Source organism: Cervus canadensis, chromosome 30, assembly GCF_019320065.1.
Source record: "Cervus canadensis isolate Bull #8, Minnesota chromosome 30, ASM1932006v1, whole genome shotgun sequence".
NCBI classification, from domain to species: domain Eukaryota; kingdom Metazoa; phylum Chordata; class Mammalia; order Artiodactyla; family Cervidae; genus Cervus; species Cervus canadensis.
The window spans coordinates 17375568-17392082 of NC_057415.1; the positions used below are offsets into that span (position 1 = coordinate 17375568).

A 16515-nucleotide genomic window follows, 5' to 3' on the forward strand; every position below is an offset into this window, starting at 1 on the left:
TTTTTCTCAAGATGCACACAAGGTACCGAACGTGCAAAACAGGCAGCGCTCCTCCCTCTGTTTAAAACGACAAATCTGATCATCTGTTCCGGCTTCTGACCTAAGACAAACAGTAAGGCCAGCAGAAGCAGAGGGGCAGCAGGGATCAAAGCCAAGGTGTAAGAGTGACTGTCCCAGACACGGACCACGGCCATCTGCTCTGAGGGTTGCCAGAATCACAGGGCCACTCCATTGAGGCTTCTTATGCTGCCCTCTCCATGAGCATCCAAACAGCAGACCTCGCCTGTAACAAGTACTCCTCTCCGTGAGTGAGACCACCTGCAGTCAGGTGGACGCCATCACCCCACCTGAGCTTCAGCTGGGGTCTCCCACGAGACCAGGTCACACCTCCCAGTACGGGGGCCCGCTTTTCTCCCTACCTTGCTCTGAGGGGCCCATCAAAGATCCAGGCTGCTGCCTGCACCTCACTCAAGAGCTCTCACCAACTTGAGTGCCCCCCTGAGGGTGGAGTGGTGGAGTCCCAGGGGTCTGGCAAGTTAAGGTCTGACAAAGTATCTCAGAATCCCATGCTTCTTAGCTAGCAAATGAAAATAACAGGATCTGCTCTGCTACCTCATGGGGCAAAAATGAGAAAAGCACTTGGAAACTCTGTAACTAACATGAGGGGTTACTGTGAAGCACAAACTTTCAAACTATAATTGAGGAGTTGGTATTTTGATACAGAATGTGCCCATGACTTTAGACTACATTTAAAAAAGATCACTTACCCCACAATGAACATAGTTCTCACCCAAAAACTCTTTCATGACATTTTTGCCAAAGTCCACTATGTTCTGTAGGTGCTGAAATATTTCTTCCGAGGTCTGTAAAAGAGAAGGACAAGAAGGCCTCAATGCCCGGGAGCTCCTAGAAAGCAGACTCCGATACCACCATGAGCCCCTGTCACATACAGGGCTGCCAAGTACGTGGCCACAAAAAACCACCAGTGGCCCTGGACCCAGAGGAAGGTGAGCCCCACCGTGAAGACTACCATACTCAATGGAGTGTCTGTCCCCAAGGGCCCCTGGACCACCTCTGCATTCTACTCAGGGCCCCATGTGATTCTGAAGCTGTAAGTTTAAGAACTATATTTGTGGCCCTGCCTTCCTCACACCAGGAACACATGTGAATTCCACCTGTGGCCTGTGCATACCTTCTGAGGAATTTGACTTTAAAAATCTTTCCCATCCAAAAATTACTAGACATTTAGATTTTATTCTTCAGCCTCTAAATGTAGAAATAAAACACTTTCACCCCAGAGGTTCTTAAAGAGTTGATAAGCTGTGAGATTTAAGTGAGCTAGAAAATCAATCTTGTACCCCTCACTCTGACCCAAGGCAAGAAGGAGAAAGGGTTGATCACAGGTCTCACTCAGGAGCAAGAGGGCTGTCTTCATCAACAGCGGGCTGAGAGGTGCCTGACACATGGCTCAAGCTCTGAGAAGGTCTTGGTCTGAGCTGCTACGCATGCACCATAACACAGGCAGACCATAGCCTGCATCCCAAGGCACTACTGCGTTAGGATGAAGCCTGGCAAAAAACTCCATAACACATCCAGTGGTTCTGTAGAGCTGTGGCCACAGGCTTCTGACAAAAAGGTCTTATTATTGACAGAATTAACAGACACAATTTCCCACAAATAATGCAGCTGGCATCACATAGAGCCATTTATATATCAACAACAAAAAAAACCCAGCAAACTGTTGCCTTGAAAGACATTACCTCAATCAATGTAAAGAGGAAGAACTGAAAATAGAGGCATCCAGAGAACTCTGACCCTTCACCAAGGCCAGGCTCCACAGACCCCGAGTGGGGAAAGGGGCGAGGGGAGAGGACTGAGGCAGCCTCCGAAATGTTTCTCCTCTCCACCTGGATTCCACAGAGACAGAACCTCCTGCACGATTCTCTTCAGCAACTGCACCCCCATCCTAAGCCATCCTTCTCTACACTGACCACACCAGCCCCGGACCTCACTGCAGTCAGTCCCACTGTGACGACGGTCCCAAGCTTTCTCCCCTGGTCCCCGCTTCTCATTCTATGAAACTAACCCCCAAGAGTGCCTTTCATTTGCACAATCAGCCACCGTTGGCACCCGTAAGCCATCCACCTCACCATCTTTTCTGGCTGTTTCGCCATAATTCAAATGAGGTGAGGTGGTGACTCATGTCTCCGACACCCTGATCTTGAGCCCAATTTCTACTCACCATCCAGAACCACGGCCCTGCCCCCACGGTGTGGGTGTGACCTGCAACTCCAGCCTTTTCTCCCCTTTTAAGGTAAGAATCTATGCTCACATCATGCCCTCCCCACTGGCCATGAAAGACGAAAGGCTCCCACAGGGCTACTGCATATTGACCTCTGTGACCACTTAGATACACACCTCAAGGTAGATAGACACTGCAACCCGGGGGTCAGCAGGCATGTGGCAGAACAACAGTGGTTTTCTAAGGGTGCCCAAATTACTCTGCTTGGGTGACTCAGAGAACAGAAACCCAGCGCTCCATCTGAACTGCCAGCTATGACTTGTAACACTGACTGTCTACCACAGCATTACAGACTTCATTTTCATAGCTAGACTTCCCCACAGATAGGGAAACTGAGGCAGCGGGGTGTGAGGAAATCATCATGGCAAAGCCAAGGCCTGGCCCTGGGTTTCCCAGTCATAAGCAGAGCTCTCTGAACTAGTCTGGGAGGCTCCTGACTCAATACCCAGGGACTAACCATGATGACCCAGCAGGTCAAAGCACTGGGTCCTGCAGGAATGATGGGCACACGGCTTTCAGGAGTGAATGCTTGTATCATATTCAAATTTCTAAAATTAGCATTAATACTTTTGCATCAGAAAAAAATCTAAGTTTTTTCTTCAATAATTATTTTAACGATGGGGTGGCAAATCCACTGACCTTACCTTCTTCCTATTAGGAGGAAACTTCAGAAAACGAAGCACCACACAACGCTGTTGGAAGATAAAGTAGAGTCTGATTAGTACCCACACAAAGCCTGGGGATAAGGGTAGGAGAAGGAGCTGGCCTCACCAGTGCCTCGGACACCCAGTGACCCTGGGAGGAAGTGAGGGCCATTACCGGGCCACGTGTCTGAGGACACTGAGCAACCAGGAAAACCTATGCTCTTTGACCTAGTCAGGCCACTCCCAGTGATTTATCTGAAGGAAAAAAGATGCACAGAAGATTTTAGCTACTGCATATAAAAGTACTGTTTACAATTCCAAATAAGATGTAAACAACCTAAATGTTCAACAACAGGAGGATGATTAAATAGAGAGGGACATATTCCAGACCCTGGAATACTATGTAGTCATTAACCAGAAAATACGGAAGATCCATATTTACAGACACAGAGGGATAGCCATCATCATTGATAAGCGAAAAAGATAACAGAATGGGGCTTTCAGAATGAACCTATTTTTATAAATATGTGTGTGTGTATATGTGTGTGTGTGTCTGTGTGTCTGTGTCTGTGTCTGTGTCTGTGTGTGTCTGTGTGTAATCAAGAATAATGTATGGGTACAGTGCTATTTATGTAAAGCTCAAAAACAGGTGAGACTAAGATCTCTGGCACCTGGGATGGTCCCTGAGAAAGGTTCTAGAAGGAGCTGGTCATGAGAATACAGGTCCATGTACTTTGTCATAATCAAGCTGTATACCCACATACGATGTTATCCCTTGTTTAAGATAAAGTATGTGCATGCTGCGTTTGTGTGAACTGTCTGAAAAAACTTCAGAACAGATAACCATGTGTCCAGGTATCAACAACTGGGGAACTTAATTTTTTCAAGTTCTGTTTATTTGGATTTTTCCAATTTTTTACAATGTTAATATAACATACATTTCAAAAAAAATACAAAAAAATATAACATTTCAAAAATTTTTTACAATGCTAACATTACATGCCAAAAATGTAAAAAAAAAAAAAAAACTTTTTAAACAAGTACAGCCTTTGAAAACAGCCATTCTTCAAGGAAATAACCTGGATGTGTTATGGAGTCTTGGTAATGGGGGAGATTAATTCCATTTGGACAACTTCAGAAACCATTCCCACGGAGACAGAGAGTTCCAGGCAGAAGGGCTTGGTTGGGAACCTGGGCTGTCAAGCGGTGAACAGAGGAGGAGGGTGAGGTGCAGCAGTCTGGGTGCTGTCTAGGGCACGGGGATCCAGGTGGGGCAGGAGGGGCTGGTGATTGAAGAGGCTCAGAAAGTAGAGGTTTAGCACTCAAAACATGGCCGCGAGCAAGCAAGGCCCATAGAGACCAGATCCATTTCCCCAGCCCACGGCCCCCTGACACTTCCCATCCCACTCTGATGACACACACTCCTCTCAAAACCCCAGACAACCATCACCTCCCTGAGCCCCAAGCCCAGACTTGGGGAAGCCAAGGTCAAGGGCATGTACCAGCCCCTCAGTTCAGTTCAGTTCAGTCGCTCAGTTGTGTCCGACTCTGCGACCCCACGGACTGAGGCACACCAGGCTTCCCTGTCCATCACCAACTCCTGGAGCTTGCTCAAACTCATGTCCACTGAGTCCAGTGATGCCAGCCAGCCATCTCTGCCCCGTCCCAAATCCAGGCAGACATTAGTATTCAATCATGGGAATCAACTGGCCAAGGATTCCATCAAAATTCAAGGAAAAACAAAAGTTGATAATGCAGAAACCCTAATTCTAGCCAACTTCCCAGAAACTCGGGCCCCTAAAAGTACACTCACTTTTTACCTGGACTCCACTATTTCTCAAGACCTACTAAGAAATTCTGAGTGTCATGTTGTGTCTGCTTCAAGGAAAACTGCTTTCTCTACTGACCTGTTTATCATTCAAAACTGTCACCAGAAACGGCCCCACAGGCGCTGCAGTGTCCGCCTTGAAGGCCAGTCTCCACAAACGCCAGCACTCAGCGGCACCCCTGTTTTGGACAGCAAGCACTAACTGCCCCCTCTGAGGCTCTGACTGGGCTGAGCTGGTGGCCCTGTGACGCCCCAAGCCAGCCATGGGACCAGGCGACACCCATTCAGGTGGACAAAAGAGAAAAGATGAGAAATCAACCTTGCCAGCCCTGGTTGGGATAAAGACATGGTTAGTTCAAGGGCCACCCGTGGTGTGTAGCAAGACTGATGCAACCGCCCACAGGGAGATTCCCATGAAGGAGACCAAATGCACACCTAATCTGGCAAACACCAGGGCCCTGCCAGCTCACAAAGTTCTAACCAGTTGTGAAGCAAACAACTCCTTCCCTTTTAAACATCTGAAACCAGATGTTTAAGATATATCTCCTTCACAGTGTCTAGGATAAACGTTAAGAACATGAAGAGAAAGGGATGAGAGTAAGAAGAGGGACTTAAGAAGAGTTTCTGCATGGTCCGGGGCAGAGGCAGCTCTTCCCTGTTCCAAAGCAGGACAGGGAATCTTAGGTGGGACCTACACCTCTTCTGTCCTTCAGGATAGAAAAGTGTGGTGTGCTCTCTTATGCCTTGAAACACTAGATGAAAACCAAAGATTTCAACAAGACTGAAAAAGTCAGTGAATGGAAAAATGACACATATAAATACACACACACACTAAACAATCTCAAAATGTACATGACACTCTACTTATAAAAGAAAGAGAGGGACTTGCCAGGTGGTCCAGTGGTTAAGAAGCTGCCTGCCAATGCAGGGGAAACAGGTCTGATCCCTGCTCAGGGACGATCCCACATGCAATGGGGCAACTTTGCCCAGGTGCCTAGAACTTGCTCTAGAACCCATGGGCCACCACTATTGAGCCTGCGTGCTGCCAATGACTGAAGCCTACAGGCCCCAGAGCCTGTGTTCTGCAAGAAGAGTAGGCCCCACTCCTTACAACTAGAGAAAGCCCACACGCAGCAACAAAGACCCAGTGCAAACAAAAATAAATAAAATTAAAAAGAGTAGAAAGCATTCAGTGAGGGTCCCAGGCTGTGGTGGGGGAGGATCGGCATGTTATGTGCCAGGACCTAGGACGTGCTCTTTGATCCCCCCTGAAAACCCATCCAAGTCATCCGAATACCAAGACATCCGCAAAGTCTGGCTCCTAACAGCTCTAAAAGCACAACCGCGTGACTGACAGCACAGAACCCTGGCTGCCCGGTGCTCTGCAGCCTTGTGCGTGTGTGTGAAGAAGCATCTACAGATTTATGCTGCAGAGTTGAGAGAAAAGGCAGACAACAAAAACAGACAGATACCATTCTTAAGCATTCAATAAAAACATGTTATAGAAGGAAGTGCATCAGGTGTTACCAAAAATTATTTTTACTAGCAGGAAAATGCTGGATGCTTTTTACTTTCTTCCTTCTAATATTCTGTATTTTCTGGGGCGGTGAAAGGAACTAATGATTGGCATTAAATAGAAATGAAAGAATACAAAAACAATGTATCAAGAGGGTCACCTACCCATGTGAAGCCCAAGGGAGGAAATTCATGGGTGGAATTAAGACTCCAGGACCTCTCGGCAAAGGTAAGGTATGACGTGATGAGCTGCTGAAGCCTCGCTGCTGGAGGACAAACCTAAGTCAAGTGAGGATATTACCTCCAGAGGGAGGATACTACCCAGGACAGGACCCCAGGAAAATCCCAGGGAAGCAGAGATTAGGCAACTTTCAAGGGAAAAGGAGACAGATAAACCCAGCAACAGAAGAATAGAGCCTCAGGGTGGTGCCCCAGGCACCCCAAAATGGCTCAGCCCTGCTTTTTGGTGAGGCCACCACTCACAGACACCCCCCTCCCCAAGCCATTGTCCAGATCTTCCACCAGAACACCTATGACAGAACATCAGGCCAGGCCACTTGCGTCCACTGAAACCACCAGAAGCACAACTCAGTTCCAGAAGAGGGATGAGGGGGACGAGGTGTGGGACAGTGTGGGGTTGACAGCTTCAGACAGAACAGACGGAGGGTGAGGGGAGACATTTCACAGAGAGCAGCCCAAGACTCTGAAGGGAGGCCAGACAGGAAGTGGGGACAGCAGGTGCCTGGGCTAGGAAGGGCACTTTCCTTCCCAAGTTTCATCTGTCTCTGTGGACCCACAGCTGCCACAGGCCAGAAGCAGACACAGACGCCAGTTATGAGGTAGGAGACAGGACAGAGGTGGTGTAAGCCCAGGTGGCATTTACAGGCAGGACACTCAGGGACCGCAGCAGAAGAGGTACTCAGAAGGATTCTAAAGCATGGAAAATCCAACAGCAGAAAGAGAAGCAGGATGTTTTGTAAAGACAAACCACAAGTGCATGCAAAGTAAAATGAGGGTGACAGATAAGTATGCAAGTCCAAGGGGAGGCTTTAGAGCCCAGGCCCTCCAAGGCCACATGATGGCCACAGAGCCAATGTCCAAACAAACCAAGGGGTGGGTGACCCAGAGCTGTGGTCTTGTCCTTCTGCAGCACAGAGAAGCTTTGCTTACCTTCCTGGTAAAAGGGGCAGGTGCTGTCCTGACAGTTCTGACTGAGGAGGAAGAAGGTTACCATCAGGGTGGGGGAAGTGACCATGCCACCTTAGGATACCAGGCCTAGACTGGCAGACCTCCAAATGCCAGAAAGGCAGACCACAGCACTCACCAAGGCCAGGACTGAAAACCACCAAAGAGAGAATGTCTTGGAAGAACCAAATCCTAACCGTTCAACTGCAGGTGATCCCAGGAATAAAGACAGGGCTACATGCAGAGTTCCTCAGTGAGACGTCACCAAGAAAGAACTCTCATCAGCTTTATCCACCTGTATGAATACCATTAAAAACCTCAAATACAGAATAAGTTACTTGTTTAAAAAAATACTATAGGCAACAGAACATTAACATATCTAACTTTCTACTAGATTCAGGAGAAAATTAAGCCCAGGATTTGGTAATATGTCTTTAAAAGAAGAAAGAACAACTCTTATTTGCTTCCAATATCTCCATTAAGAAGTATGATCTACAAATCAGAAATCCTAAAACACAAGAGAGAAACACACAGCCCCTGACTGCCTGAACCCATCTTCGGGGCCCACACAAACATCCCAGGGCATCAAAATGACTGCAGAAACAATCTGAAGCCCGATCAGAATCTTAGGAAGGACATAAACCCTGAAAGATCAGGAACAAGCTTTTGATAAAAGATCTCGGTTGCCAAGTCTTTCATGTTACCTCTGTCAATAAGGAGGAAAACAACACAACAGCTTAGTGTGATAAAGGGAGTGGGCCCCTACTTCCCCTGCATCCCAGAGGTGAGGGGAGCTGGGGGGCAGCTCAGTGCCGGGGGAGGAACCTCTGCCTGGCCTGCCCTGGGTGACTTCCCCCACTGAACGCGCTTAAGAGATCAACTGACAAACCAGTCTTAGAGTGACCTTCACAGGACAGGCCACCAAGCCAAAACCAACAAGACCAAGGTGAAGAAGGGTCACTGCAGATGTAAAAGCAACACCACCCGGAGAGAAATCCAACGTGGCAGCAGTGCACTTGAGGGTTGCCCGGGGCTTCACGACCACAACTCAGCGTGAGCAGAGTAGGGTGCACTCTCTAGAACAAGCGCCAGCACCCTCAGGTGCAGTGAGGAAAGGAAACTATGTGCCCACAGTGGAAAAGCCCTTGCCCAAGACCCCCACAGGGTCAGTGCCGGGGACTCCAGGCACTAGCGTACACAGCCAAGTTGGCCATAGCCTTTGAGCAGAGGGCTGGTGCCAGGGCCAAGGGCCGGTGCCTGGGAAAAGGTTAAATTGCACAGCTGGTCCCAAGGATGCTGAGCACGGGGCCACGGGAAAGTTACAGCAACCTGTCAAGAACTGGCCTACCATTCAGTCATTTCTTACTGCCCAGCCCTGAATATATCCTCACACTACAGCTCTCCTTGGGCCTGCACTTAACTCCTCCATATCCAGGTCCCATTTTCTGCAAGTCCTGTGCTCCCAGAAGCCTCCCAACTCATCAGGCTGGAAGACTGTGTCTCATCCTACGTTCCTTCAGTACAGATGCCAGACCTTAGGACTGGCTGGCTGAAGGTATGTCAGGCTTTGACACTGGAAGGGACAGGGGATGGATTCATCACTTTTTAGTTCAGTTCAGTCGCTCAGTTGTGTCCGACTCTCTGTGATCCCATGGACCGCAGAACGCCAGGCTTCCCTGTCCGTCACCAAGTCACGGAGCTTGCTCAAACTCATGTCCATTGAGTCAGTGATGCCATCCAACCATCTCATCCTCTATCACCCCCTTCTCCTCTTGCCCTCAATCTTTCCCAGCTTCAGGGTCTTTTCCAAGGAGCTAGTTCTTCGCAGCAGGTGGCCAAAGTATTGGAGCTTCAGCTTCAGCATCAGTCCTTCCAGTGATATTCAGGACTGATTTCCTTTAGGATTGACTGTCTCATCATTTTTTAAGGAACTTTCAATTCTGAAAGTAGATGATGCCCTCTCTGAGAAAAAAACCATCTCCCAGTCTGAATGAAGCCTGGTAAAGGTCACACTCTACTTCAGAATGAATGAGGTGGGTCTGCAGAGTCCACCCATGGCAGCAGGAATACATGTTCTCACTCATCCACCTTCTTCTATCCCACTCACACACAGACCCCCTCTCCTCGGGCACAGGGGACCCTGAAAGCTGCCTTCCAGGGCTCCCTTTCCTTCCTGGTCCTCAAGGCCTAAGTAAAGCCGAAAGGCTTCTCAATCCAAAAGGGGCATAATTCTCCCTTTACTCAGCGCCTTCACTTGGTGGGAATGTTTTCTTACGAGACCGCTTGTGATCATAATCTTCAAATGATAACAACCACCAAGCAGGAATGAGCACAGTAACAAAGATTTAGATTTAAAATAAAGAATGAAGAGAACAGGTAACAGAGAAGCCTGATGACTCAGTCTAAAGGAATAGGAAACATGACCTTGACAACTGGAGTTGGGCAACAAGGGAAGGGGCAGCTGCCCTAGAGAGTGGACACATGCTTGTCAGGGACAATGGAGAAGGCATCTGAGTGCCCAAGGCCTGGTGTCCTTTTACTCTGAGTCTGGAAATTGCTCCTTCATCTGATGCTAGTTTTGAAACTCAGTTCATTAGCTAAAAGAAGTCTTAATTAGCTTTACATAAAATGAAGATATACCATGTAGTCTTAGTGAGGAATTGGAATATGAGTATTTGAATTGTGAAAGGATGCAGGAGGTCACATAATATTCAAACAACAAAAGGGACTCATACTGGAATATCTGGTGCTTTGCCCAACCCTGAAACACAGTGAGGCCCAGCAGACTGCACAGAGAAGACAGGCTTCAGGTTAAGCCTTGTCAATTATTAATTATCCTAAAGATCTTGAGCAAAGCCTGCAGTCTCACTTCTTCAGTTTCCCAACAGTGCTAATGGGTAACAAAATGCAGAACACAGGGGCCACATGGGTGACTGCAGCTTACCCTACAGCTGCCCCAGGGCACCCAGCTCAGGAACAACAGGGCAGGCCATCACTCAGCTCCTGCGCCAATCACCCTGTAGGAGCTGTTGGGCTGGGTCAGAGCACCTAACCACTGAGCCAAGTGGGGATGATAGTTATCACTTGCATAACTTGTCCAGCTCATCTTTCTAGCAATTCCGCAAAGGGGATTCTGTTACCAGTTTCACTGGGCAAATGCAGAAACTGAACCTAAGCCAGGCAGTGGTAGAACCGGGATTCCACCCAGCTCTGTGTAAATGCAACTCCCATTCTCTTAAGCCCTCAATGACACCTATTGGTTCCTCCCCCAGCCCATCACATTCCTGCCTGGTTGAATCAGACGGCAAGATGTAAGAGAGATCCGGGCCTTAACACAAACCCACAAGCTTCTCTTCCTGGATTCAACTCACTGAGAGTCCTTACCGCACTCTCTGAAACTCATCCTTACTGAATAAAGAAAGGGAAATTTTTTAAATTCTAAAAGATTCTGGAGAAGAACCTGTAGACAATGCTCCACTAATATTAACAACAGCAGTAGGAGAACAGCAATTCCCCGCATTTCAGAGGCTGAACTCCCTCGGTGCTCGGGGAGTTCAAGCACTCCAAGCACTTTGCTTCTTCCTCCGGAGCTTGCCCGTAACCTCTATCTTGCCTAAGACTACACCGGGCGTCCTCACCGCGGCTGGGCAGTCGGAGGCGGTTCCGTGTGAGACCAGGCTGGGGGCGTTGGGAGGACACGGAACAGACCCAGGGGGAGGAGATAACACTGGAGGAACAGGGAACCGATCTGGACGGAGGGGAATGCTGGGGAGACACCGCACCAACCTAGGGGGAGGAGGAGAGCGCTGGGGAGACGCGGAACTGATCTGGGGGAAGGCGGTGACACAAAGCGGAGGCAGAACCGACCAGACAGGGTAGTGATGCTGGGGAGAGGCGAAACTTATCTATTCGAGAGGCAGTGACACTCGGGGAACGCGCAACCGATCGGGAGAAGGGCTGCTGGGGAACCGATCCGGGGGTAGTCGGTGCTGAGAGGATGCAGAACCGACCTGCGCTGAAGGGGCTCTGGGGGACGCGTAACCCCCAGGGAGTAGGGTGAGGGCCCTGAACCTCGCCGACAGGCCACCGCTCACCTGCGCATGGGCCACCACTAGGCTCTTGTTGCCTTCACCGTGGTACCGCCATTCATTCTCGTCCATCTTCCCCTCGTCCATCCCACGGTGCGGCCGTGGAGCCTTGCGGGGCCGCGAGCTGGAGGCCGCTAGTTTGCCTGGGCACCAGCCGCCGCCGACCGGGCAGCAGCGCCTGTCACCCGCCACCTCTACTAGATCCAGCGCCGGGACTCGCAGGCGCGGGCCACCGGAAGCCACGCCCCCGAAGCTACCACTGCCTAGCCGGGCAACTTCCAGGTTCCGGCCGGCTTCTCATCTATCGTCCACTGAGGCAGATGGGCTGGCGGCCATCTTAGGTACTGGCCCAGTGACTCACTTCCGGAGCGCGATCATAAGAATCTGAAAGGTTTCCGGCCTGGGCGCCGGAAGTGAGGCAAGCGGGAGGAGCCGGCGGCTCACGGGCTTCCAGAAGTGCCCAGCTGGTGAACGGGGGTCCAGGCGGGTTGTGGGTGGAGTTGTACTGGCGCGCTAGCAGCCAAGGGGGTCCCAGCAGGGGCAGGAGCTGGGGAGGGGGCGGTCCAGGTGGGCCTGGGGTGGGTGGTCTCTAAAGCTGGAGACCACTGGATCATGAGCCTCAGCCTTCTTTTCTGTAGAATGGGATAAATTTCTCACTCATCGGATTGTTAGTATCATCTGATGCAGAATCACACCAGTACCCCAGGAAGTAGAAACATTGTGGTGCACACCTTACAAATAAGGATACGTGGTTTAAAGAGGCAAGTGGACTCCTAAATGGCGCTCTTGCCAAAAAGTTACCTGAAAACCTGGGTTTGCCTTTTGATGGGTTTCAAGCCAAAAAGTGGGAGAAGGAAGGATTCATTACTTGCAACAAGTAAGGAGATCCACGGGGATCTTTCCCAAACCAGTGTCTCCCCAAATCAGACAATTGAGGAAGTTTTAAGTATAAAGGAGCTTTGGGAAGTCAGACTGCAAACTTCCGCTGGATGAACTCATGAGAGGCAGAAAAGGTCTACATCATCCCTTGTTATCCAGTCACTAAGTCGTGTCCTAATCTTTGTGACCCCGTGAACAGCAGCATGCCAGGCTGCCCTCTCCTACATTATCTCGCAGGGTTCCTTCAAATTCATCCATTGAGTCAGTGATGCCATCCATCCATCTCATCCTCTATTGCCCCCTTCTCCTCTTGCCCTCAATCTTTCCCAGCATCATTGGTCTTTTCCAATGCGTCTTTGCATGAGGTGACAAAAATATTGGAGCTTCAGCATCAGTCCTTCTGGTGAATATTCAGAATTGACTTCCTTTAGGATTGACTCTCACATACATGACCACTGGAAAAACCATAGCCTTGACTAGACGGACCTTTGTTGGCAAAGTAATGTCTCTGCTTTTTAATATGCTATCTAGGTTGTTCATAACTTTTCTTCCAAGGAGTAAGTGTCTTTTAATTTCATGGCTGCAATCACCTTCTGCAGTGATTTTGGAGCCCAAAAATACAAAGTCTCTCACTGTTTCCACTGTTTCCCCATCTATTTGCCCATGAAGTGATGGGACCACATGCCGTGATCTTAGTTTTCTGAATGTTGAGCTTTAAGCCAACTTTTTCACTTTCCTCTTTCATCAAAAGGCTTTTTAGTTCCTCTTCACTTTCTGCCATAAGGTTACCTGCATATCTGAGGTTATTGATATTTCTCCCGGCAATCTTGATTCCAGCTTGTGCTTCTTCCAGCCCAGCGTTTCTCATGATGTACTCTGCATATAAGTTAAATAAGTATGTATGATGTGAGAGTTGGACTGTGAAGAAAGCTGAGCACCGAAAAATTGATGCTTTTGAACTGTGGTGTTGGAGAAGACTCTTGTGAGTCCCGTGGACTTCAAGGAGATCCAACCAGTCCATCCTAAAGGAGATCAGTCCTGGGTGTTCATTGGAAGGACTGATGCTAAAGCTGAAACACCAATACTTTGGCCACCTCATGTGAAGAGCTGACTCATTGGAAAAGACCCTGATGCTGGGAGCGATTGGGGGCAGGAGGAGAAGGGGACGACAGAGGATGAGATGGCTGGATGGCATCACCGATTTGATGGACATGAGTTTGAGTAAACTCCGAGAGTTGGTGATGGACAGAGAGGCCTGGCGTGCTGCGATTCATGGGGTCACAGAGTCGGACACGACTGAGTGACTAAACTGAACTGAACTGAGGATTGACTGGTTTGATATCCTTACTGTCCAAATGACTCTCGAGAGTCTTCTCCAGCACCACAGTTCGAAACCATCAATTCTTCAGCACTCAGTCTTCTTTATGGTCCAACTCTCATGTCCGTACATTACTACTGGAAAAACCATAGCTTTGACTATATGGACCTTTGTCGGGAAAGTGATGTCAAGGATGTATATTATCACCCTGCTTATTTAACTTATATGCAGAGTACATCATGTGAAATGCAGAGCTGGATGACTCATACCATCCCTTTGGTCCCAACTTACCTGGCATTTCAGACTATCTTTACTGCTGAAACAGAACTGAGAGTCTTTAATACTGATAGAATATCTTTTCTATTGTTACTTTTCATGCCTGATGATGTTATTACCTTAAGGTCATTATTACTGAGACCTGTTCAAGGACAAGAGTTGTGGTCAGGCTTAGACAAAGAGATGGCTTATGCCAAAAATGCCTTCTTCTATGTCAAGAAAGCCATGCTTGGTTTTCTTTCTTTGGGGACCCCCTACACCATCTGCCTACAGGAGGAGTAGGTTTCACTGAACCTTGAGGCATACACTTTTTTTTTTTTTAATTTTTTAATTTTTTTATTAGTTGGAGGCTAATTACTTCACAACATTTCAGTGGGTTTTGTCATACATTGATATGAATCAGCCACAGATTTACACTTATTCCCCATCCCGATCCCCCCTCCCACCTCCCTCTCCACCCGATTCCTCTGGGTCTTCCCAGTGTACCAGGCCCGAGCACTTGTCTCATGCATCCCACCTGGGCTGGTGATCTGGTTCACCATAGATAGTATACATGCTGTTCTTTTGAAACATCCCACCCTCACCTTCTCCCACAGAGTTCAAAAGTCTGTTCTGTATTTCTGTGTCTCTTTATCTGTTTTGCATATAGGGTTATCGTTACCATCTTTCTAAATTCCATATATATGTGTTAGTATGCTGTAATATTCTTTATCTTTCTGGCTTACTTCACTCTGTATAAGGGGCTCCAGTTTCATCCATCTCATTAGGACTGGATCAAATGAATTCTTTTTGACGGCTGAGTAAAATTCCATGGTGTATATGTACCACAGCTTCCTTATCCATTCATCTGCTGATGGGCATCTAGGTTGCTTCCATGTCCTGGCTATTATAAACAGTGCTGCGATGAACATTGGGGTGCATGTGTCTCTTTCAGATCTGGTTTCCTCAGTGGAGGCATACACTTTAAGCACGAGGTTTGAATTCTGCCCTTGCCACTTAATGGCAGTGAAACAAAAGGCAGATCTCTTCCCTCTCCAGGCCTCAGTTTATTCCCTATTGACGTGGGACTGATGATCTCACAGAGGTGCTATGAGGATTAAATTAGATAAGTGGGTCTCAAATTCTGTCTCTCCAGACCATTTTAAACTCTAAAAAAATGATGGACAAGAATTTCCTGGTGTGGTGCAGTAGTTAGAACTCTACACTCTCACTGCCAAGGGCTGAAGTATAATTCCTGGTCAGGGAACTGAGTCCCACAAGTCATGTTTTGTTGTTCAGTCACCCAATTGTGTCCAACTCTTTGGGACCCCATGGACTGCAGCATGTCAGGCCTCCCTGTCCGTCACCGTCTCCTGGAGTTTGCCCAAGTTCATGTCCATTGCATCAGTGATGCCATCCAGCCATCACATCTTCTGACACCCTCTTCTCCTTCTGCCCTCGATCTTTCCCAGCATCAGGGACTTTTCCAATGAGTCGACTGTTCACGTCAGGTGACCAAAATACTGGAGCTTCAGCTTCAGCATCAGTCCTCCCAATGAATATTCAGAGTCGATTTCCCTTAACATTGACTGGTTTGACCCCCATGCTGTCCAAGGGACTCTCACGAGTCTTCTCCAGCACCGCAGTTTACCATATTACAAATTTATATTATAATATGTTTATCATAAATTAAAACAAAGCTCTAAAAATTATTTTCATTTTAAAGCAATAAACAGTACCTTTTTATTTATTTTTTATGGAGGAGAAACAAAGTGTGGCTTTATTACTTTGCCAGGGGAAGGGGAAACACAGGAGGCTAGCCCCTCAAGAACTGTGCCCCCCACCTCCCCTGGTTAGTAGGGAGAGGTTGCATAGTCAGGTAAGGCTATGTGATAAGGATCAAGGAACATTACCTTTTTAAAAAGTGATATTTCCCCAAAATACAAAGAGTGGCAACAGTTTTACAATTTTGTTGCAAATCTCTTTCAAGTCTGGCTCCCGAGATGACAGCCATAGTCTCACATCTGCTTCTGCGCTGAACCTGTTGCTAGAGTTGCTAGAGTCAGTGAAGTGAAGGGAAGATCCCCTGGAGGAGCGCATTATCAACCCACTCTAGTATCCTTGCATGGAGAATCCTGTGGACAGAGGAGCCTGGCGGGCTACAGTCCATGGGTCACAAAGAGGAGGACATGACTGAAGCAACCGAGCACTAGCAAGCATGAGATGAAGTGAAAGTCGCTCAGTCGTGTCCAACTTTTTTTGACCCCGTGTGTAGCAGGAGGCAAAGGGGCAGGGCACAACTTTTGAAAGAAATGACATAGCCCAAGGACACAACATAAACCAATTGGGATCAAACAGGTCCAAGATGGCAGACAAGCCAACTAGACCTTGATCCTCAAACAGCAAGCTAAATGAAACACACAGAGGGGCCATGATAGTTCCAAGACACTGTCAGAAAACCAAGGAGTGGGCAGTGGCTCAATCCCTGGCAATCTCCAACC

The 16515-nt window shown here is 48.2% G+C and overlaps 1 protein-coding gene across 3 annotated transcripts in view; it reads right to left on the reverse strand.

The window, feature by feature from the left end:
• The window catches only part of IPPK (inositol-pentakisphosphate 2-kinase), a 48301-nt gene extending 36494 nt beyond the window's left edge, over positions 1-11807 (reverse strand). The window contains exons 1-3 of one of the 3 annotated variants that reach the window (XM_043453754.1): positions 11569-11804; positions 2947-2994; positions 768-863 (exon numbers count right to left, since the gene is read on the reverse strand). In XM_043453754.1, coding sequence (XP_043309689.1) covers positions 768-863; positions 2947-2994; positions 11569-11649 — 225 coding nt within the window. In that variant the 5' untranslated portion in view covers positions 11650-11804. Of the gene's footprint in view, positions 1-767; positions 864-2946; positions 2995-11568 lie in introns of all 3 variants that reach the window. The other 2 variants (XM_043453752.1, XM_043453753.1) reach the window with 2 other exon arrangements.
• Positions 11808-16515: the final 4708 nt, after the last annotated feature.